The following is a 26,051-nucleotide window of genomic DNA, read 5'->3' as shown; positions in this document are numbered from 1 at the left end:
GACCATTGGTCATGGCTCTTGAATAGAAAATTGTATTCTTCTGTAAGATTTTAAAAAAAAATGCTAAAATTGAATTTTAAAAATATCAAATAAAACAACCTCTCACCACTGTTAACATGATATTATTAGATTTAAATCTGGACGAAATTCGCATCTTATGAAAAAGTTTCGTGTTTTTTTTGGGTTTTTTTTGTCTATCAGTTTACAAGATACGCGCGCGGAAACATAGACACACACACACAGTTCACGTTGGAATACTTTCGTCCTCCCAACTCCCGGGTGCGAAGGTGGTGAAGATTTATCAAAAATAAAGCTAGTAAGAGAGAATCAAGTCTAATTTGTTTGATTTAAACAATTTACATGTAAACAGCCAAGTTAGAATATACAGGTCAAGCAAAAGAAGTGAACTTATGAAACAGTCAAGTTATATAAAAGGGGAAACCCTGTAAAAATGTTATGTAAAAGGGAGCAAGTTAAAAAACGCACAAAGATGGGGAGTATTCGGCCCATTTTTATTGCAAATGGATCAAACAGACTGCCCTTTTACATAACTATTTGTGTACATATAAAATATTTTGTCCACCTGATACGTTATTGGTAAAGCACTTATTTTTAATTCGTTTTTGTAACTAATATATTGTATAACACCTTTTCGCCCTGTAAAGGATGCTCATTTAAATCTCTAAATAATATACAATCATTTCATTTTTAGTTTTATAAGCTGACTTGTTCTGCTAAAATTTAAAAAATATATATACATATAACTGGTTGTGCTTAATAATCACTGTTCTTACCTTTGTATAGATGTTTCCACACATCTTTGTCTGGAGCTTGTTTCTTGCTGGTTTCAGAATTAATTCATATAGACTCGATTGGTAATATTCTTACCATTTCGATAAAACAAATGTTGAATATAGACAGACCACTATTTCAGTCCTCTTGCTAAGGTATTCAGCAAAGGCCACAAACCCAAGTAATGTATCTAAGATTTCGAACTTTAAGACTGTTAACAGTTTAAAGTTTTTCGCAAAATAGATCACTGAGCATACGACAGAAGAGGTCATCATTTTATAAAAAAACAAACATTGAATATGGGTAGGACATATTCACCTAAAACCACAACCACAAGCAATATAGTTAAATTTTAAACTTCAAAAACACTGACAATCTAAATGTTTATGATAATCATTATTTATCATTACTTAAATAAGCATCGCTTATTATTTCGCTCATCGAAACGTTGTTCTCTCCTCTATTAGTGTCTTCTCTATCCATTCCAGCCGTTTTTAAATATATAATTTTCTCTACAAGTGGATTTTCTCGTCATCACGGTTGAAATAAGTATCCTTTTCATGAGATTTATATATTATATATTAGTTATAGAAATGCATTAACAAAAAACATTTTACATATAAAACAACAGGAAGTGCAATGAAAATTAGAAACAGAAGCAAAAACTGTAACATGCACATTAAATGGATACTTACAATACAATCATTTATATTAACCTTTAATTCAATATTTATAAAAAAAATGAAACACTGCATATGATAAAATCTCTTCAGAACATATAACTGTAAAAGTGTGTACTACAAATTAATAGCTATTTTACGGCAGTTGTCCGTTAAAATAATCGATAAATTAAGATAATATGTGGGCTAAAAGCTGACATACGTAATACACTGTGCTGCAATAGTTGTCTCTTTACAATAATGAATTTCCTTGTAAATTTTAGAACATATAATTAAATATACCATGTTGATGACTTAATCGCATGTTAAGATATCCTACCATGAACTCATCGTCCTAATGAACTATCCATTTATAGAATCACCACTTAGAAAAAAAAAAAATCTGCCTTCCACCCATAGAACTTTAGTAACACAATCTACCTAATAACACATTTCGCCTTTGTAAAACACATGTAATATATAAATGAACACTATAAAAATAAGTCAAGACAAATTGAAATTTCTATGCAATCCTACAGGACTATAGAAACATTATCTGCCTATCGAAACACCAATCGATACATAATACGCCTAGTAAAAACATCCGTCTATAAAATCATATTAACACCATTCGCCTATAGAAACTTAGTAGCACCAAGCGCCTACAGAACTTTGATATCAATATTCGCCTATAGTAACGGGCCCTCTTGTATGGAACTGTGATTCCTTATGACAACAGGCCCGGCATGGCCTAGCGCGTAAGGCGTGCGACTCGTAATCCGAGGGTCGCGGGTTCGTGCCCGCGTCGCGCTAAACATGCTCACCCTCCCACCCGTGGGGGTGTATAATGTGACGGTCAATCTCACTATTCGTTGGTAAAAGAGTAGCCCAAGAGTTAGCGGTGGGTGGTGATGACTAGCTGCCTTCCCTCTAGTCTTACACTGCTAAATTAGGGACGGCTAGCACAAATAGCCCTCGAGTAGCTTTGTGCGAAATTCCCAAACAAACAAACAAACCCTATGACAACATCGCCCTCTGATGACACTTCATAGAATTATGGTCCTATCAACACTCTCTCTAGTGCCACTTCTTAAACGTCATCGCTCTCTTGTAACTATTACATAACAACTATGTAACCCTCAGGTATTAACATAATTTACACATTAAGTAATAGTAACTAACCCTCGCGTGTATATATTACGTGACAGTTAATCCTGAGGTGGTGAGGCATCCTTTTGATGCCGAACGGTCGACCTACTACAAATGTAAACTAATACTTATTAAAATATGGCGTATACAGAGAATAAAAAAACAATTCGTAGCGGTATTATTGACGATTAATATACAAATAAAATACACTATCTAAACTTGCTTGCTGTAATGAAAAAAAAACATATGACGGTGTGATCCGCTGTACTGTTTGGTGCACCTAACAACAACACTAGAAAGTAAACCTATTGATGTGTGTGTATGTTAAATAAAAAAAGTTTAAAAGATTTTAGAAATATCATTTAGTTTAATGTTTGAGGTCGTTTCTGCTCGGTGGACTCGGCAAATAATCAGTCCAATATGGCTTTGCTATAAGAAAACACCTACACCTTGTCTAACTTTTACAAGAGCGTTTAAAATTATATGACAGAAATAGTTTTTAATACACCGCTGTTTTTCATAATTAATAAAGAAGCGTTCTAATCCCACAAAGAGTGAAAATAAACACAAAAAAGATGAGGGTAATGAATAGAGTAAAAGCTCAGAAGTACTTACAGGAATTTTAACTCCATGATGAAGGAGTACATAACAACAAGTTACTGGAAATTATTATTTGTTAAGATATTGAAACTCCTTTCCAGCATGTGTTGTTGTGTCAAGATAATCCAGTCGTGCAAGAAAAGATAATCCAGTTGTGCAGGAACGACTGTATCATGTTGATCCAATGGAATTATTGTAGTCATTGTAGTACAAAATTTAGGTTCATGTTAGTTCTTGTCTCTCAAAGGAGAGTAAACAAATCTGTTAACGTAATTTCTGAACAGTCTGCACGTAGAGTATATTATAGTCGTGTATAGTTTGTATGTATATTGAAGACATATGAAGTACCTCTTTTCTATACTTTATTTATCTATATATTTAAGATATCAAAGATAGACCGACGGATAGACAGCGGAGTTGAGAAAACTAAGAATTTTCTACTAAAAAAGACAGAGACATTTTGTATGCTGACTAAACGAACGATACACATCATTAACTAAGATCGAAATGTTTATAACATAGCACAATATTGATATATTGACCTGTGAATCTTAACAATAGGAAGGAATGTCGATTCAGTGCTTCTCGCGTTAAAGATATTTAGAAAAATAATTCCAATGTAAGTTATTTATAAAGCGCTATTGAAGCTAAACAACGATACTATACTTCGAGTTTCATGCATTATTCATCAGTAAATACGTCGTTTGCTTGAGGGATTTTAACTATAATGTTTGTTTGGTTTATTATTTGGTAGAAACATTGGATCGTAGAATAGGTTAGAGTGGTATTTGATTTTTTTTAATTTGTTGTTGTAAACGGTTACGTTTTTCCAGTATATGCATAAGTAAAGGAAAAAAAGAAACAAAAGAATTGCTCTATATTTTGTTCCAGTCCACTCTCTGGTATAGAGCAACAGACATCATTATACATTCATTAGAAACGGCTTTATTGTCATATGATTAAACTAAACCTCTTAAGAGTATATAGAAATATAAAGAACTAATACGTCGCTCATGAGAGGAAAATGAAAAGATCTCATTATAAGATATGAACAGAAAGTATACATCGATAAAATGATTCAGTTTTTCCAAACTACATCGTTTTTAAATGACCGCCTGAAGACAACACAGATAATTTCATTTTTATTATTGATTTTGATTCTTTAAAACAAAGTTAATAAAACGTTAGTCTCACATTTAAATCATAAAGCTACGCATTATTAATTGATTAGCAATGTATCAGATACCCTTTACTAACCGACTTTTCATCAAATATCACGATCTGGCTTAGAATATACTAATTCCATATTGTGAGAAGCAATATATTGTAAGTAGTATAAATTTAGTAGCAATAACTCAAGTACCACAAAGTAAATAGCAATATGTCAGGTAGAATAAATTGGAATATAATATTCTAAGTATCATAAATTGAATAACAATGCTCCCGATAGCTCACATTTATTAATAATACGTCATATATCATGAGCTGAGTTACAAAAATGTAAAGGTGCTATATATTGACTAACAATATGTTTGGCGCCATGTACTTAGTAATATATTGCCAAGTTAAATGGTTAACAATTAAGTCAGATATAATGTTAAAAACAGAAACAACAATATATGTCACGTATTGTCTATTGATTTAGCTTATGAGGGTCATCCCACTGTATAAGAAAAATGTTCAAAGTCTCGTGCAGCCATCTATCGTTCTCATTCTTATGGTCATGATTGTTCATTTTCTCTAAAAACAGAAATATTTATTGCAACAATCTTCTAGAAGGACAGCCAAGTCACATACTGATGAAAAATGAGTAAGTTATCACATATCGATTGATAATAAATACGTTACCATATATTTAGTAACCGTTTGCCTCGTAACAAAAATATATTAATTATCGTTCAGTCAGGTAAAACAAAGACGTCAGTATTGGTTATACTGCAACAGATTTCATCAGTCAGGTAAAACAAAGACATCTGTATTAGTTATACTGCAACAGATTTCATCAGTCAGGTAAAACAATGACGTCAGTATTGGTTATACTGCAACAGATTTCATCACTCAGGTAAAACAAAGACGGCAGTATTGGTTACACTGCAACAGATTTCATCAGTCAGGTAAAACAAAGACGTCAGTATTAGTTTTACTGCAACAGATTTCATCAGTTAGGTAAAACAAAGACATCAGTATTAGTTATACTGCAACAGATTTCATCAGTCAGGTCAAACAAAGACGTCAGTATTTGTTATACTGCAACAGATTTCATCAGTCAGGTAAAACAAAGACGTCAGTATTAGTTATACTGCAACAGATTTCATCAGTCAGGTAAAACAATGACGTCAGTATTGGTTATACTGCAACAGATTTCATCAGTCAGGTAAAACAAAGACGTCAGTATTTGTTATACTGCAACAGATTTCATCAGTCAGGTAAAACAAAGACGTCAGTATTAGTTATGCTGCAACAGATTTCATCAGTCAGGTAAAACAAAGACGTCAGTATTTGTTATACTGCAACAGATTTCATCAGTCAGGTAAAACAAAGACGTCTGTATTAGTTATACTGCAACAGATTTCATCAGTCAGGTAAAACAATGACGTCAGTATTGGTTATACTGCAACAGATTTCATCACTCAGGTAAAACAAAGACGTCAGTATTGGTTATACTGCAACAGATTTCATCAGTAAGGTAAAACAAAGACGTCAGTATTTGTTATACTGCAACAGATTTCATCAGTCAGGTAAAACAATGACGTCAGTATTGGTTATACTGCAACAGATTTCATCACTCAGGTAAAACAAAGACGTCAGTATTGGTTATACTGCAACAGATTTCATCAGTAAGGTAAAACAAAGACGTCAGTATTTGTTATACTGCAACAGATTTCATCAGTCAGGTAAAACAAAGACGTCTGTATTAGTTATACTGCAACAGATTTCATCAGTTAGGTAAAACAAAGACATCAGTATTAGTTATACTGCAACAGATTTCATCAGTCAGGTCAAACAAAGACGTCAGTATTGGTTATACTGCAACAGATTTCATCAGTAAGGTAAAACAAAGACGTCAGTATTTGTTATACTGCAACAGATTTCATCAGTCAGGTAAAACAAAGACGTCAGTATTAGTTATACTGCAACAGATTTCATCAGTCAGGTAAAACAATGACGTCAGTATTGGTTATACTGCAACAGATTTCATCAGTCAGGTAAAACAAAGACGTCAGTATTTGTTATACTGCAACAGATTTCATCAGTCAGGTAAAACAAAGACGTCAGTATTAGTTATACTGCAACAGATTTCATCAGTCAGGTAAAACAAAGACGTCAGTATTTGTTATACTGCAACAGATTTCATCAGTCAGGTAAAACAAAGACGTCAGTATTAGTTATACTGCAACAGATTTCATCAGTCAGGTAAAACAATGACATCAGTATTGGTTATACTGCAACAGATTTCAGATATAAAATGCCGACCTTTTCGGAATTTTCTACATCGCTACATCGAAAATTTAATTGAAACATTAGAGTTATGACTTACTCATAATGTTCAACACTATTAAAACACAAACTTTACTAACTGATAGAAAGTTTTACAATATAAGAAGTTTCGGCCAGAATTCTCTTGATGGGCATGGATCTACATTGTTCAAGTTAAAATGCGGTACATAAGATATATAAAAGATGCATACAAGACAGACCAAAGCTAAGGTAAGATGACACATGTGTACACTGCAAAAACACACAAAGAAAAAAAAACATAGGTAATTAAACATATTTACCTATTAACATCTGGTCTCAGTTATATTGGATTAGTGTTAACAAATCAAGACTTACAGCTATGGAACGTTATTTTTATATAAAAAAGAATAATCTCATAAAGCTGATGCTCTGGGACTTTAAGCCATCGTTGTTCGGTTTGGAGCAAAGTTACTTTGAGTTATCTGTTATATGCACTGTGAGAAATCGAACTTTGGATTTTAATGTTTTACGCACCTAAACTTATTCCTGACCCACCAAGGATCCTCAGCCCGAAACTTGACCATGTAGATTTAGTTCCTGTGTTTTAGGATCACGATAATAATTTTCGTAGGTTTTTTGTAGAATGTCATCTAAAAGAATAGCTGTATAAGCTGGAACTTAGAAAAATATATAAATACTAACGTTGTCACACGGACGAAAATCACACATTCAAGGCACATGTCTATTTCTTAGCTAACAAGATTACACATTCGGCATTAGTCACTGAAACGATTACATAAAATTAGAAGTTCTTCAATTGTAAATATAAATGCAGAAGTAATAACTATATCAAACAGATAGGCATTACAATGAATTAAGCACATGTCCAATAAAAAAAGATCGTTCAAAGTTGTTTTTTAAACAGTAGGAGGCGTTACAAGAAAATGAGTGTTTAAAGTCAACAAAACAATAATTTTACCAAATGGAACAAAAGTCAACAGAGCAAACACGATCATCACACAGATATTAATGTACTTGTGTATAGAAATTTTTACAGGAATAAATAACAAGTGGAAAAGTTCAGCAGTTATCTGAAGTTACGACACACTGTTCATTAATTCCACACTTACAATTTACACCAATAGTTTTTGCCTATATTCTGGGTAGCATATAGCAAGGTGGAGGATCTCACCTTACTGCAAGTTTACAGCTGGCAGATTCTGTTTTATAGCATTTTTATGCTTCAAAAAGCAATCTTTCATTGGGTGCTTATACGAGATTTCGTCCATCAGAAGCTAAGGCGAGTGTTAACGTGAAACAATTGACAACCGTAGGTAAATCAAACACCCTTCGGTTTCGGCCTGGTAATGTTGGTAATATGATAATGTTGGGTACATTTCAAAACAGATATCTGGAGGTCTTTCTGTCGTAAAAATGCCACAACTCTGACATTGTGAACTTTCAGTGGAATTAAATACGTGTAAGAGAAGCCTTGAGAAATAGGAATGGAAAAAAAACACTTCTGTTCCTGAGAGCCATTTACGTTAAATAAGTAGCAGGTCTCGGATGTTCAACTGGAAAGCTTTTTTCAAAAACTTTTCTAAAGCAACAGTTTTTAGTTCAAGATATAAAACACAGGTTAAAGACAAACAAGTTAAATAAAACTGTATAAATATGTTATAATTAAATGTTTAAATAGGTTTAAGATAATAAAATCAACTGCTTATTTAGATTTAGAAGTTGGCGGTCAGTTGTATCATGTGACAACATTTAACAAACTAAAACACAATCGGTAACATATCCTTCTTTTTGTAAACATTTTACGAAATAATATGGTCTCAAATATTGTGGTTGATTTGCGTTTTCATATACAAATTACATTGTTTCAAAAGCCTATTTTGCATTCAATAACATACAACTACAAGTAACATAATATTGAGAATTTCAAACTTGCCTTTGTACATGCACAGGCAAATTATTTTACATTTTAATAATAACATATCAAACACTTGTGGAGAAATAAACTACTTAAAGGAAAATAACTAAAATTTAACGATGAATAATAACAAGATAATATATTAATAGCTGTAAGAGACAACTCACCCATCTGGATCTTGAATGTTGATACTGCTTCTCTTATTGGAGCCCAACAACTCTGAAAGAAAGAGAAAATCCAGTTTAATGACTAAAAAACTAGACCTTTACGCTCCTTGGAACTGTATGAAGATTATCAGAAAATATCACGTATGAAATCTGCTGAAAGATATTAGTTTGGAAATAACCTGAACATGATTGTATGTTTGTCTGGGCACTGTTAAAAACTATATAAAAAAAAGGAACGCATAGAAGAAGCAAAACAAATTAGCAGATTATTCAAATAGAATGACAAGTAAAATTGTTTCACAAAAATGATCTCGTAATAAAACGTCAGACTATAAGAGACAAACTATTAAACACTTCATACTTTGAACACAACCATAGTTGGATTACACGTACAAAGCGCTTTGCCAGCAATAAGTAGTGGGTTATATTGAAGATATTTCGAAGATAAGTTGAATTGACCATGATAAAGCTAGAAAAACCTGTACGCAAAAAATGAAAAACAACATGAATATGGAAGGAAAAAATTGAGATGGAAAAAACAAAGTGGAGAAAATTTGAAAAGAAACAAAGCTATACTAAAAAGAAATAATAAAATGAAGTACAGAAAGAAGGATCGCCAACTTCTGGGCTATTCTTTACCGACTAATAGTGGAATTAACTGTAACACTATAACGACCTCCATTGCTGAAAGAGCGCACATCTTCGGTGACAGGATTCGAGCTCGCGAACCACAGATAGCAAGTCGAGTGCTCTAATAGACTGGACATATTAGTGAACTTCAGAGGTTCGTCTGAAATAACCGGAAAATTTACGATTAAAATAAGCTTACGAATAAAATTGTTCCACTGCAATACCTTTCATTCTAAGTCTTATAAGCAGCATTCCTACAATGTTTCAACAACTCCGCTGTAGTTTCATTAAACCTTCCATTTAATAATCAGAAAAAAATATTTCCAAAACACAACTAATGGTATATTCAATTACTCTAATAAATAGTTCATTATATCTATGACGATTATATTTTTTTAAAATTAGTCATCATATTATTAACCAGGACCCAATTGTTTGTCAGCTTGATAATTAATTAATTAAAAATCAGGGAAAAAATCCCAAATAGTGTATTAAATTATCGTATTAAAGAGTTTATTAGATCTATAACGATGATAAATTTTAATCAGTCATTATCTAACTAACCAGGACCCAGTTATTTGTCAGCTTGATGGAATGTAATTCTTTACATAATTTTAAATCAAAACATAATTCTCTTTAATTATTTAACATTTAGATAAAAATCCATCGCTCTAGCTAGATATGATCATAAAGCGTGTTCTATGTGAATGCCGATTTAGCTCTGAACATTCTATGTTTCATCCTAAAAAGTACACTGAGAGATAAAAAGAAATCACTTCTGCAATATTAATCAACTGTCGCCTTGATATTTTACTTTTCATCCAACGCAAATTATGGTCATTAGACCCCATTTAAACAATACTCACAGCCTCCCTATTCAATACTGATAGTTTTCAGCGACTCATTTCACAGTGTTTTTCAAGACTAATCATTAAAATACGATTAGCAGAAATATTTCGGAAGATACGCTTTTCCAATATGGCTTGTCGTCAACCGTATAATCTGAACAAGAAAATTCCGCTCACCAAAACAGTTTCGTTTTAGGAATAAGTTAATGGTGACCATTTGACGGTAAAATATTTTATCTTACAAAACTTTTCATTTTGGTACAAAACACTGGGCCATTAGAGATAAGCCTCATTACTGCAAAAGGCGCTTAAAATAATAAACACTTCGCACGTTTAAAATCATCACAGTTGGACGATTTAAGTAAGTAGAAAATGTTTTATCAACAATAGCTAGTAATACTTTACTGCCAGCACCTAGTAAGATAACAAGGTCTTACAGGTAGTAGTTAGTAGGTTGGCTTTTAACCTCAGTGGTCAAGAGCGTTCGTTTTTCACTGACTCTTAGATTAACAGTTTGATTCCTAGTGGTAGGCAAAGCACAGGTAGCCTGCTCTAAAGATTTGCACAATGGTGTGTTTCCAGAGCTATAACGCTATAAACCGGGTTTTAATACCCATGGTGGACAGAGCACAGATAGCCCTAAGAAGTCAAAATTGTGGCGAAATCTTCTGGAATACCACAAAAATTGTTTCCCAAAAATCCACAATTTTGACTTGGTTAAGCACGTTTATAAGAAAGGAAAAGACGTGGCAGTAATTTAGTTTGGACATTAAAATGCTTTAAGGGTTAACTCTTACCACAATTTAAATATATTTTCTAACCTGTTATTTCGTGCAGAATCTGTATAAAGATTTAGTAATTCTATGGAATTTAACTATTTAAAACGCAATATGACTTTCAACACCCCTGTCGTAGATAAAAATCTAACTGTTTTAAAACACAGGAACTTAGTTAAGTCCTTAACACTTCAAAGTACTATGAAACATTCCTATCATCACGGCTGCGATCTTGTAAATTTATAATTTTACTTTCAGTGGATGTGGGTACTACAGAAGAGGCTTAGATTCTGCCACAAGTCCCCCTTTGCCGCCGCCTTTGAGGGCCACCTAAATTCATCTACCAAACTTCATCAAAACTGATTCAGCCAGTTCTTTACAACTACTTGTGGAGTTTACTTGGTGTTGGGTAAGGAATCAAATGGATTAAGTTTGGTGTCGTCCTTACCACTAGAGGATAAATATATATATCAATCAATAATCAAGAACAGTTTTATAGATGTTATTGATCAAAACTACCATTAATAAAACTTTGTACTAAAAGAGTTGGGTGGAAGGAGAGGCGTAGATGTAGAAATAAAATGTTCAAACAAGAGAAATTAACTTCAAACGACTAGAACATCGCAGTAAATCAATGAAAAAATTAGGAAGTCAACCTAGGCATACGTGCTGTGAGCGACAATTCATCTTAACAAACTGAAATATGTAACATAGTAAGTATAGTCTGGCATACAAACAGTAGTGATGAATTGACTAAGTGTTCTCGTCTTTAAGTTTCTTTGCTTTATATATATACACATATTAAACTTCTTACAGACGCGTATTTAATGTATATATATATACATATATTAAACTTCTCACAGACGCGTACTTAATGTATACATATATATATACATATATTTCATTATGTCTTTACAGTAGTATGTTTTCACGGCAAAATATATAATTAATTACTTCAAAAACGGTGAGCAACAATACTTAGCACTAATAAAGTGCCTAAGAGATAAAACATTGATCTCATGGCTCAAGTAATATTTACGCAATTCACTCAATTTTTTTTTTTTTGAATTTCGCACACAGCTACTCGAGGGTTATCTATGCTAGCCGTTCCTAATTTAGCAGTGTAAGACTAGAGGTAAGGCAGCTATTCATCACCACCCACCGCCAACTCTTGTGCTACTCTTTTACCAGCGAATAGTGGGATTGACCGTTACATTAACGCCCCCACGGCTGAAAGGGCGACTATTGTTGGTGCGACTGGGAGTCGAACGCCTTAATCCACCTGGCCATGCTGGGCCTTCAGTCAAAAACTAAAAATTGGCTAAGATTAAGAGTCACCAAACTTGGACGGAACTGTCAACGTGACATGAATGGTGATAATTCCTTTTTCCTAAGGTTACCACTCAACAGTTATTCTCAAAGTTTATACTCAAAGCCTTGAGATTAATCCTCAGCTAATACCAAGTCTCTTTACAAGTCTCTACGTCACCCTTTTAAAATTAGTATGATACCATTTCAGGAAGAAATTACACTGAAACAATCTAAGACAAGGTGTTATTATATGATCTACCTACATCTCATGATTTGACTTGCAATGATGTTATAGCCACATGCAAAAATAGCAAACAATTTTGTAAAACTCATTCAAATGTTCTTCAATAAAAATATTATTTAACAGTTATGGAAAAATAAGACTGATTTAACAAGTAACCCGTTATGCGATTTGAAAAAAAAAGTAAATCAACACCATTTCTCTATACTATGAAATAGAATGAACCTTATTCTTGATATCAGCTTTGTAGAAACATAATGATAAAGGACAGATAACCTTGAAATGTGTTACCTTCATTGAATCCGCTGCAAAAGGACATAAGAAAACTGCAATTTTTTCACTCAGCTTTTATTTTCAAACCTTAACAAAAAACTCTACAGTTGTTATTTAACTTAATTTTCAATGAATGGAAAAAAAAATTAAAATCTCCTGAAAAGTGAGTGAGTGTCTGGAATTAAGCACAAGGCTACACAATGGGCTATCTGTGCTCTGCCCACCACGGGTATCGAAACCTCGTTTTTAGCGGCATAAATCCGCAGACATAACGTTGTGCCACTGAAGGGGGAAGGGTCTTCCTTAAAAATGAGAGAACATTAACTTTTAAAAGAACAAACGTGGCACGCATGAACAGAACCAAGCAATCAAATCAAACAACAGTCAAAGACGAAAATAGAATTCTAGTGTGTTCTTAATCCTCCATAGTGTTTTGACCAAATAACAGCTATAGCCAAACTTGACATGTACAAATCGTAGTCGACACGTTTGGAAAATAAAATATTTTAGTTGAATCACCAGTCTTGGTATGTATGAATTGTGGTTGATACGGGTTGGAAATAAAATACTCTTAATAGAGTGGGTGTTTGTGTTTTCTAATAGCAAAGCCACATCGGGCTATCTGCAATGTACATCAAGAGGAATCAAACCCCTGATTTTAGCGTTGTAACTCCGTAGACTTACAACGGGGACACTATTAATAAATTTACCAAACTTGGTATGTACAAACCGTGGTTGATACGTTTTGAAAATAAAATACTTCTCAGTGTTAAAGGCGTATTCGTTTCATGGTTTGAATTTTTATTTTGTAAGCCAATTCGGATAAGCTAAACGGACACATATAAATAAAGGTTTTCGAATTGGAACATCACAAAGTACATAAATATATGCGACAACTAGTGGAAGGACACCTACCTTCTTTAGTAGTCCAGACTGTCGTAGTAAATTTACTTGAAACATTCTCTTTCTGTCATTAATTAGAAAAATTTTCATGGGAATACACATACAAAAGAACAGTTCAAACCTATTTCAATATGCTTTTATCGATAACTACCGTTTAGTTAAAATCTTTAAGATAAATCATTGTACAGTAATTTTAAAACTTACGATGTCCTAGCCCTAAAATAGAGAGTAGGTTTCAAATTTCCCTCTGAAATGTATGAAACGTATGTCTCGTGTAACATATGAACTAGAAATATCAAATATCATAATGAAAGATTAAAAATACTTGAGCTGGGCGTGGCAGGTAGTTTATCGTGCCCAGGCTGTAAATCCTAGAATACACTGTTGTCTGTAGAGGCGCTGTACATTTTGAGACCGTCAGCTTTCTATAGCAGTGAAGATAAAATATCATTATCATGTCACAAAAGAGTAACCTGAGAGTTATGGGTGGATGCTGTGGAATAACTCTATAATCTCTCACTTCAAAATTAAGAAAGCTATAGGCAAGTAGCCTTTAGCGAGACGATTCCAAAAGGAAATAAATAAAAACACTTTGTCAGCTAATGAATTATAGATAAAAATAGGTATGAAACACAAATTTATTTAAAGTTGTAGTTTTTCTAGGCAAGTTTTAGCTCATACATATTTTATTTTGTGTGTCCCTGAGAGAGAATTGTTTGCTCTACTCCTAACATTGCTAACACAAGAGGGTTTTTTCTCCTTTGATCAACTAGTGATTCCAACAAATTAAACATTAGTAGTATGAAACAGAGCTCTTTTTAATTGACACTTTTGATTTTTTATGTGGGAAAGCAACGTTGGTTTGACAGTACACAAAATATATAAAATATTTAATATTGTGAGAGAGGATCTAGTACAACGTTGGCTTGACAGTACACAAAATATATAAAATATTTGATATTGTGAAAGAGGATCTAGTACAACGTTGGCTTGACAGTACACAAAATAATTGATATTGTGAGAGAGGACCTAGTACAACGTCTAGTTATTACTATCTTTAACATTGAATTTTAAAACATAACAGTTACGTACGAAAGTTTTACGTGTAATATTCTAAACAAAAATGTTTACTTGCACGTAATTCTGTACATCTTAAGTAATATATATTTTACACAAGCAAATTCATATGTTTTTGTTGTGTTTTTTTCGTTGTCGTCATGGTTAACATCATTATTTATAACACATGCACCCCTGTATTACATCACGTTTATGATGCTGAAAACACACACACACTTATATATATATATGAATACATAATTTAGTTTCAAGATATATACACCAATTTCTTTTCACCACTAAGTATATTATTACTAGATTCTTGGTTAATTTTTGCAACAAAGTAGTTGTTTCCGCCATCTTATACCTAAACTTAAAACAACAAATGCTGTCGTGTTCAAAGTTTAACTGTTGATCGCAGGGTACCGAGTACCTAAAAGTTACAGTTCTAATCTATTTTAATTCTCGACATAGTAGAGCCTCATCTGGCGCTTAAATGACAAGAAACGTATAGATATACTTTTTTCTTACATTGAGATCAATTTGTAGTAGGCTATTTCCGAAATAAACCGTCATAGAACACATGTGACGCCTATCATCTTTATTATTTTTAAAGTAACAGTTCATATATTATAATTGTACGTACCAGAAATAATAAATCATCATATTTGTAAATATGTTTGTATAAATTAAAACTTGCATTAATCTGTGTCATAAATAATAATAATTCTGATGTTAGTTATTCACAATGAATAGTTTCCCTAGCGTTATAGATGTTCGAAAGTACTTCAAAATTTCATCACATCAATTCTTTAAGTGGGATTCATAAAAAAATATATTGTTATTAACAAGGTTCTCTAAAGAAATCGAAAATTGTGATGAATGTTTTCCAACTCCACTATCTGAATGGAGAAAAGAAATATTTTTACTTTTAAGTAGAAAACTTTCCACGTCTTCTTTAATCACAAACTCAGACCAGTATTTGCACTCTTAATAGTGTTGTCTTAATCACTGGCATCCATCAATCTAATTAAAGTTAACCTTTTATGTACGCGTCACATCGAATAATCCTTTAGGGTCAGATGCTTATGGAACTTATTTTTCTGTGAAACACATGTTTCAAGCACCATCGTTGCACACTCTAAAGTGAATAGACGTACCCAGAATCAAACGAAAGGTGGCGCTTGTTCCGCTTTCCAACTGACGACCCTGTAACTCGGGTATTGAGGAAACGCTGCATGGACATTAAGAATAAATACTTGTACTAAGGGTTGGAAGAAATCTCTCCTAAGTTAATAAATTACCAGTTCTCAAATACAGTTAGCTGAAACTTCATTTTCTTCGTACTCTTCTTGGCAAAATGACATTTGTTCCAGAGTAGCCTTTCCAAAGTACTCGTCATGGTGATCAATTTAGCATTTTTACTTAAGACAACTATGAAAAATATGATTAAAACGTTGTGTGTTTTACCTTCTAGTCGCAAGAAGCTATAAGTCCTTTAAGTTGGCATACTGAGTTATATATTGTTTTCAAGGTGGCGATTCATTACGAAGAAGTTGTACCTGTAATGTTTTTTTTATCTTTGAGATGAAGCTAATCTTAAAATTTTGCCTTCGAAGTAAGAAATAAATAAATATTGATGTGTTACGTTGTGAACCAGACGTTTTGTTATTGGTCATTTTATACGTAAGCTAAAGAAACTTATCTGAATTCCTCGAAATATACATTTTTTTACCCATATGTGAGTCAACTTATTTTTGCTAGGTCCACCACATTTTCAATATGAAATATATTTCAACTACGTAATTCAGACGAGCTCATATAAGTACAAGTGGCGCTGTTCATTCAAACAATGACAACAGGTTTAAAAATAAGACTACATGACACGTGTACTCAATGTATACAAATACCTTCTGCTTAAATCTAAATATGCCATGCTGCTAAAACTTCGTTAAAATCTTCAGCCTATATCTTAAAAAAATATTTCTATGTCAAAATAACGTTGTGCTATTGAAGATTTAATACAAGAGGAAAATAATTTTTTTAAACTTATGCATTATTTCGTAATTGCGAATCAAATAATAGAAAACGTAATTAACACTTGAAATTTATAACCAATTATAGATCGGAATATTTTCATATAAGCAACTATGAGAAGTTTGCTTGATAACTCCTTAATGTAGAAGTTTAAATTAAAAACGGAATCTAATTAAAGTATCCAATAAGTGACTTTTGTACGAAAAACTTTACTTTGTATTTTAACTCAAGATGGCTGTTATGAGTATTAAAACTTTTATTAAAATAAAGTAGAGAACAACGTTGCTACCTTCTTGGGTCATTTTCAGGTCATGTTTACTTTGTATTATCAGTGTTTTTTGAGAAAACTAAATTCACTATCTCTAAAACATTAACGGCATAACTACACTGCCTCATTTTTATGGTTCCATTCTTTATATACATTGTTTATTTTTTAAAGTAAAACATAAAATTTTCATACGTTTAAGTACCAATTTTCAGCTCGTGAACAATCCCCTCGGACTTCTCTTTACACATACGCACACACAAAGATTGTTCATAAAACAAAATACTCAGTACGTTTATCATTATCGAAAATCATTGGCCCAAACCGTAGCTCGACCCTGTTAGAAAACACCTTACAAAATATGGACCATGAGTAATAATTCGAATAACAAGTACTCATAAACTGGAATGACTTTAAACAGCGAGAGAAGCATAGTTATATTGCTGTTGTTATTCAGCACGATATATTGTTTTTAAATAAAATAGTCAATCAAGTGTTTCCTTGCTTTTCAATACAACAACTAATTAAATGTTTTTCCTGTTTCTAGTTAAAATGTCCAGTTATAACATAGAACAATATGAACTTGTATTCTGCTTCATATGGTTATTTCTATTTCAAAGTTAGTCCTTTTATTTACTTTACAGATAAATTTCTAACGTGAACAACATATTAAATGAACATATTAAAATAACACAGGTAGACGTGTTAACTAAACCGTTTATAATGAAAGTGTAGCCGTTGTCTTTAGATAATCCAAGTGCTGTTATTTTTAAAATAACATGCATTAAAATATCAAATAATGTAATTGATATTTCTTCAAAGTTCATTCCATTGATATTGTTGGTTATATTGTTTAAAATAATCTTAATATATTAATATTTATCACCAGTATAAATATTTACGTTTATTAAGATAACTCTAAATTGATAACTAAATATATGGATTTATGACTAACCTAAATCTCCAAAAAAAATCATAATAAAGAAAGTACTCATCTCATGATTCAAATAATTCTAATCACTGTAGGATCTATGTATTACATCAAACATCTCGCTTTCATTTTTTTTTTTATAGATTTAGCTTCATAGTTAACTAGAGTGTCAGCTTCTTTAGATCAAAGTAGTTAATAAATACATATATCATTTTCATGCACCCATTAGGTCCTATACTCAACAAAGTACTCACAAAGGTAATGAATAAAAACTTTTATTAGAGTTTGATAAATGGTTACAGTAATCTAGAGTATATGCTATGTTACTCTCCTTTACAGATACAGCTTCCTGTTTATGTGAACACGAAAAAGTTATATATTTAATTATCCCTTTGATATATAGTTTTTTTCGATGTATATCTAGTCGTTTATTCAGAACTTCGCCCGCAGCTACACGAGTCGTCCCTGATTTTAAACTGATGGTCTAAATGAAATCAGCTAATCAAAACCGATGTTAACCCTTGCCTGATTGGATAATAGAACATGACTTTAACACTTGTAGCCTGGTTTCCTAAAGGTTAGTAAAAAGAGCTTAAAAACAGTAGAATTCCTGATATCCCATATTTTTGCTTGAGCTATGCATTAAAGTTTCTTAACGTGTTTGTTTTCCGTTGTAAATTTTCAGTCACTATCTTGATAGATAGGTCCATCTGATTCGTATATTTAGAATAACGTTTCATAGATATTGTACCAAGCTAGCGTTATAGGTAAAAGTTTCTTATATCCACCACGTACACCAATAATTGTACATTAACGTTAGGGTTAACGTCCCTTAACATATTTGACATAATTTTTGAGATTGGAATTTATGTTTTTTCTGTTACAATTATTATAAATAAGTTGAAATAATGTGTTAATAGTATTTCTGATGTTCGTTTGTATTGGCCCGGCATGGCCAGGTGGGTTGAGGCGTTCGACTCGTAATCTATGGGTCGCGGGTTCGAATCCTCGCCGCACCAAACATGCTCGCCCTTTCAGCCGTGGGGGCGTTGGTAAAAGAGTAGCCCAAGAACTGGCGGTGGGTGGTGATGACTAGCTGCCTTCCTTCTAGTTTTACACTGCTAAATTAGGAAAGGCTAGCGCAAATAGCCCTCGTGTAGCTTTGCGCGAAATAAAAAAAAAAACAACAGCAATCGGTTGTAAGAGTTTACTCTTACGTCATGTTCGTAGAAGAGGAATTACACTTAGTATTTCAGTCGATACGTTAAAACTAATCTTCCAAAATACCTGCTCAATACGATATACTGCTGCTATAACATAAATCCACAACTGTATGCACATCGTACACAAAGAGGATGAGCTCATAAATATATGCGCATCGTAATAAACAGGATAGGTCCAGAAAGACGCGCAAAGTATCTCTGCAATTTGTAAACAGCAATGACCCACCTTTTTTTTTTTTTCTAGCGAAAAATCTTATAAGTCTAATCGTTAACTTACTATGCAGTTACAAGATAATCTTGCTGATAGGTTTAACAGGACTTCAGACGTTAATGGTATTTGCAATGCATTTTAAAAAGATATTATAAGGCTCTCAGATTCAGTAACAGTACAAAGAGAACAAAAACCTAGAATTAGGTGGCCTATATATGTGTAACAAAAAATCGATTTTGTCCCATTATTGTAATCATACTGGAGAGAAAAACAAAATATATCGACAGGGGAAGCAGAACAGCAACTCTAGTAAGATAATTATGTATCAGTCAGTTAATGTGGTTTATTGATAATCCTCCTTTTCTTTATTAAACAACAGTGAGATGTGATTAAACATAAATTTTAAGGCTATGTTCAATAAACCTGTTTCGGAAAAGACAAGTTCATTGAAAATATTAATTGTTCAATTGATTTTTAAATAATTACGTCTGTATCCTTGTCACTAGGGTTATATCTGAAGTTTCGGATGTTACAGATTTTGTTATCGTTGTCACTACAGTTATATATAAAGTTCAAGAAGTTATAGATCTCGCTACCGTTGTCACTATTTAGTTATATCTTACGTTTGGGATGTTATGGGTCATGTACCTATTGTTGCCAAAAGTTAGTTTTTTTATGGGTTAAAGAACCGTACCTCAAGAATTGAAGTTACCATTGACCTTACAAGATTGAAGCTTTGTGTTAATGGAGCTAAGACAAAAATTGAGATTAGCTCTTGTGATATTGAAGTATGACCTTATAACTGTTAGCCTGCAAGAAGTAATTTTTCATTTTTTCTAAGTATTGTATATTGTTTACAAGCAAAGCTAGTGCCTAATTCTTTGCTGCTTCTGTTGTTTGCTAATGAAATTCAAATGAAAAAAAACAACATAATTAACCCAATCGTATTGACTGTTTCAGTAGTTTTCAGATAATAACCAAAATTACATCTTGGCAGAATTATGACTGAATTTTTATGTTTTGTTTATAGATTAAACATATACAGTGGTATTTCTGTACTGACCATTGCAGGCATCGAACTTTAACATTAAAAGCTACAAAACTTACTCTGAGCTAGCTATAACATGCCAAAGTGTATTGAAGAAGTCTGTTTAATAGGTGTCTTCAAAGCTATATTGTAGTGGGTATGATAGTTTCAATAACAAATACTGAATTTTGTGTTAGGCTTATAAAGATTTTACAAAATAATATTGTGTAAACTGTATGTGTTAAATTAACTACAACAAGAAATGCTTACTTATAGTAGAATTGTTTAATAATGGACTATGTAAAAGGTATTTAATGAGTTTAAACCAAAATTACCTGCTATTAAATACACACTTATTAAATAAGTATCCTTTTCATGAGATTTATATATTATATATTAGTTATAGAAATGCATTAACAAAAAACATTTTACATATAAAACAACAGGAAGTGCAATGAAAATTAGAAACAGAAGCAAAAACTGTAACATGCACACTAAATGGATACTTACAATACAATCATTTATATTAACCTTTAATTCAATATTTATAAAAAAAATGAAACACTGCATATGATAAAATCTCTTCAGAACATATAACTGTAAAAGTGTGTACTACAAATTAATAGCTATTTTATGGCAGTTGTCCGTTAAAATAATCGATAAATTAAGGTAATATGTGGGCTAAAAGCTGACATACGTAATACACTGTGCTGCAATAGTTGTCTCTTTACAATAATGAATTTCCTTGTAAATTTTAGAACATATAATTAAATATACCATGTTGATGACTTAATCGCATGTTAAGATATCCTACCATGAACTCATCGTCCTAATGAACTATCCATTTATAGAATCACCACTTAGAAAAAAAAAATCTGCCTTCCACCCATAGAACTTTAGTAACACAATCTACCTAATAACACATTTCGCCTTTGTAAAACACATGTAATATATAAATGAACACTATAAAAATAAGTCAAGACAAATTGAAATTTCTATGCAATCCTACAGGACTATAGAAACATTATCTGCCTATCGAAACACCAATCGATACATAATACGCCTAGTAAAAACATCTGTCTATAAAATCATATTAACACCATTCGCCTGTAGAAACTTAGTAGCACCAAGCGCCTACAGAACTTTGATATCAATATTCGCCTATAGTAACGGGCCCTCTTGTATGGAACTGTGATTCCTTATGACAACAGGCCCGGCATGGCCTAGCGCGTAAGGCGTGCGACTCGTAATCCGAGGGTCGCGGGTTCGTGCCCGCGTCGCGCTAAACACGCTCGTCCTCCCACCCGTGGGGGTGTATAATGTGACGGTCAATCCCACTATTCGTTGGTAAAAGAGTAGCCCAAGAGTTGTCGGTGGGTGGTGATGACTATTTGCCATCCCTCTAATCTTACACTGCTAAATTAGGGACAGCTAGCGTAGATAGCCCTCGAGTAGCTTTGTGCGAAATTCAAAACAAACAAACGTACAAACACACAGTACGCAAGCAGAAAGCATGTTTACTACATTTAAAGTTTATTGCTAGTACAAATGTATGCATTATTCACGGAAAAAACATTATTCAAATATTTAGAGAGGTAGTTTAAATAAAATGCACAGAAAACAGCTACGCTGCAGCTTGGAATGTAAGCAAATTAATTTACTGCTTATAAAAAATCGGAAATTATTGGATCTATATTTCGTATGCATATATCACACTTTAAAAACCTCACCTACGTTGAAAGCATGAGTAAATCCAGATCAAAACTGTTTAATACTTATCATTTGAAATACTTTTATTAAAGTGCTATTATTGTAGTAAGTGTAAGTTGATTTCAATTATAACATATAACTTAGATTAGTGAGGACTAACACACGGCACAGAACGTATATCTTAACAACATTCATAAAAAAATGCTAGCCCTAAAATGAAGCAAGAAACTGCGTGTTTACTGCAATTATGCCAATTTGATTCAATTATTTTCATTTTCATTTCACTTCTTGGAACCTGCTGGTTTTTGTGGTGACATAAAGCCACTTCATGTTCTACCACAGTTCTGAAGTCGTTCCTCTAAATTTTTACAACTATCTACTACAAAACCTGAAGTGGCGAAAAAAAATCAACAAATATATTATAATGTAAGTGTTCTCGTGTTTGTTTTAAGATTTTCTCACAAGTTTATACAAATAAGTTTTTGCCGTCTCTAATTTTGAACTGAGAAGAGGAGATTTATTAACTCTCTCGCATTACTCTCAGATAAAGAGTCGAGCACTATGTTTCTGATGTATACGCGTTGCAATTATCATTCTAAGTGTTTGATTTCAAACGTTAAAGCTTTTTTGTTCTTGCAGATAATAACAAATATACACGATGTACCACATAAAACAACACACCTTATTTCTAGCTTCGCGTCATTTAGTTAATCTTCGCCTATGTAAATCCAAAAGCGTATTTTCATATGTAAGATGCTTCTCTGCCAAAGGCGAAAAAGCAACAACACAAGGCCTGTATGGGTATATAATAAAAGCGACAAGACATTAAATCGATATTTACCGTATTATGCCTAAATTTCGAACTCGTCAAATGAGTGGCTTAAAAGTGTTATAATTGAGATAAAGAAACAAAAATTGTAAAGTTAAGTTCGTATAGTTAAGGTGCAAAGACATTAAACTTTAACTTTTTAAACACTTATTATAAAAGTATCCATAGACATCAAGATATTAACTGAGACATATTACAACTAAAGTGGGAAGACACTATATTAATTATAATTAAGTTGGAGAAACATTACAACCCTTTGGTGAAATATAAAAACTCTTCTGTATCCAATATAAATATACACTAAATGATCCCTCAATATAAAAATGTGTATCTAAGAATAAATAGCCCCCTTCTTTTACAATTTTGCCTGGCATGGGCAGCTGGGTTAAGACGAATTCCCGTCGCACCAAACATGCTTGCCCTTTCAGCCGTTGGGGCGTTATAATGTGACGGTCAATCCCACTATTCGTTGGTAAAAGAGTATCCCAAGAGTTGGCGGTAGGTGGTGAAGACTAGGTACCTTCCCTCTGGTTTTACACCCCTAAATTAGGGACGGCTAGCATAGATAGTCGTTGTATAGCTTTGCGCGAAATTCAAAATAACAAGCAATATTTTTACAATTTATAGACTTTTACTGATTTTACGAGTCGAGCGTCGTAACCACTTGACCATGCCGAGCCGCGTACTTTGTGCGCAGGCGTTGGTGACATTGGCTATAATTATTTTACACCTGTTTCCAAAGGAAGACCTAGAACTGTTTATTCACAAAGTACAAGTATTATAATAAGTGATTAATTTGGTTAAAACGTAGGAAATTAGCAATATGACGTTTTGAAACTAATAGATAGATGTAATTTCACGTGCTAATAAATTAACAGTTATTGTATCTAAGAATATAATGTTGCAATACTAAGATTCTTTTCATTAAATAGGCAGAAAAGACTGTTGAAAATAGATTAAGACAGTTTATATTATAGTTTTGTTCCTGTAACTTGAGACAAGGGTGATGCTTACACGCCTGCTCTAAGTTTCTGTGAAAATTTGTACTTTAAAAGATGTAACACACTATACGAACACTCAAGGATATCGCATTTCTTCGACAAGGAACCTTGGTGTGAAAAAAAGCAAACTGAAACCATCCTGATACCACTTCTCACAATGTGTTATGTGGCTACCTTATCACCTGATACCACTTCTCACAATGTGTTATGTGGCTACCTTATCACCTGATACCACTTCTCACAATGTGTTATGCGGCTACCTTATCACCTGATACCACTTCTCACAATGTGTTATGTGGCTACCTTATCACCTGATACCATTTCTCACAATGTGTTATGTGGCTACCTTATCAACTGAAACTTTCTTGATTTTATCACTACCAATATATGTACGCACAAGTTGCGACATAAACTTTAAGCTAGCGTCCACGTATTTTAATTGTTAGCATGTAAACCATCAGAGCAAATTACTTATGTCATTACACTAATGTAGAAACCAAATCAGTTATAAGCACTTAACAAACTGTAAATTAAGCTAAGTATAATATAGTTAGAACTGATACCTAGAAGCAACTACAACTTCTCCAATCTTCTTTTTCAATTTATTAATGGATTACCATTATTACATTGTTTATCATTTTTGGAAAAGTACTCAATCGTGTAGATTATCAAGCCATGAAAACCATATACAGAATATATGTTGAATAACTTTATCGTTATTTGAGAAAACAACAAAAGTTGAATATAAATACAAGTAATAGGTACGTCAATTTTGTTGTGTTAATTTTTGTTTTGTTCTTGTTACTGGAAATTCATATCTACCCAAGAATTCCTTTTTCCATAACTCCGAAATACTCCTACCTTGTTACAAAGAACTACCTTCGAAAAGGATGGAACATCTACCCCAGCTTGCTCGAATTGTTAGTGTTTTTTAAACCAATCTTTACCAGAGTTGTAGGGGAGGACCTATCAAATGCCTCACTAGTTTGCTCTTTAGATTTTCAGCTCTGGGACTTTTTGAAAACAAACGTCTACCATAATAAACCAAAAGGCCTTAAAGAACTGAAACATCAGATTCTTCACGCTATCTTATCCATCCCTACTGATGCACTGGAAAATATTTTCTCAGAATTTGACGCAGAATTAGATTAATTGTAGGAAATGATGAAAGACATGTAGAAGTCCATTAATTATTAAAACTTACTAACATACTGGTTGTCTTTATATTCATTTTTGTTGTTATCTCAAATAACAATAAATTTATTTGGATTTATTGTCCTCTGCTGGTAAAGCAGTAACTCTACTGATTTACAGCGCTAAAATCAAGGGTTTGATTCCCCTCAGTGGACTCAGCAGATAGCCCGATGTACATCCAACTTTATTTTTGGTATTTTCATTTTAGGACAACCTGTAAAGTTATAACGTAACTCACAACAAGTAGCAAACATGATATTTAAATTTACAAAGAATTAATTGCTTAACACATGAACAACTTGCATGATGGAATGGCGTGACGTCGCAGAATTTATCCGTGATATTTTTATTTGAGTTACAACAAATTATCAGGTATCCCTTAAGTAATGTCCGATTTTGGTTCAGAAAAAGAGAAAGGATGTCAAACACTTTCGATGTTATTTAAGCAATAATGTATGTTCCATTATTATTAACTACTTCCTGCATTCACAAGCTTCTGAATGCCACTTCTATAAAATTATTGGGGTTTGGAGAAAAAGAATCTAGAGAGGGTAGTTTTGACATCTTCATGTGTTCCAAGCTCTTTTCAATCAAGATGATTCTCCAAACCTCGGAATAGATGATAATCAGATGGAGCAAGGTCTGGAGAATAAGGAGGATGTGGAAGTTTTACCCAGTCTAGATCTTCAATCTTTCCAGATGTGATCCTTGTTGTGTGGGACCGCGCATTATCCTGGTGTAACAAACACATTTACAATTGATCAAAGCAGGCCTCCTTTCTTTCAGTGCAACATTCAAGCCCTATAACTGTTGACAATAGAAG

General features: G+C 32.8%; 1 protein-coding gene across 3 annotated transcripts in view; it reads right to left on the bottom strand.

Moving 5' to 3' along the window:
- The window catches only part of LOC143222691 (caskin-2-like), a 222,330-nt gene that overhangs the window by 154,363 nt on the left and 41,916 nt on the right, over positions 1–26,051 (bottom strand). For all 3 annotated transcript variants that reach the window (XM_076449533.1, XM_076449535.1, XM_076449537.1), the window contains exon 2: positions 8,763–8,814. In XM_076449533.1, the coding sequence (XP_076305648.1) occupies positions 8,763–8,814 (52 nt within the window). The remainder of the gene's footprint in view (positions 1–8,762; positions 8,815–26,051) is intronic.

Source organism: Tachypleus tridentatus, chromosome 8 (assembly GCF_004210375.1).
Source record: "Tachypleus tridentatus isolate NWPU-2018 chromosome 8, ASM421037v1, whole genome shotgun sequence".
In the NCBI taxonomy this organism is placed as follows: Eukaryota; Metazoa; Arthropoda; class Merostomata; order Xiphosura; family Limulidae; genus Tachypleus; species Tachypleus tridentatus.
The sequence above is the reverse complement of the archived record's forward strand: the minus strand, read 5'-3'. Positions and strand labels throughout refer to the sequence as shown.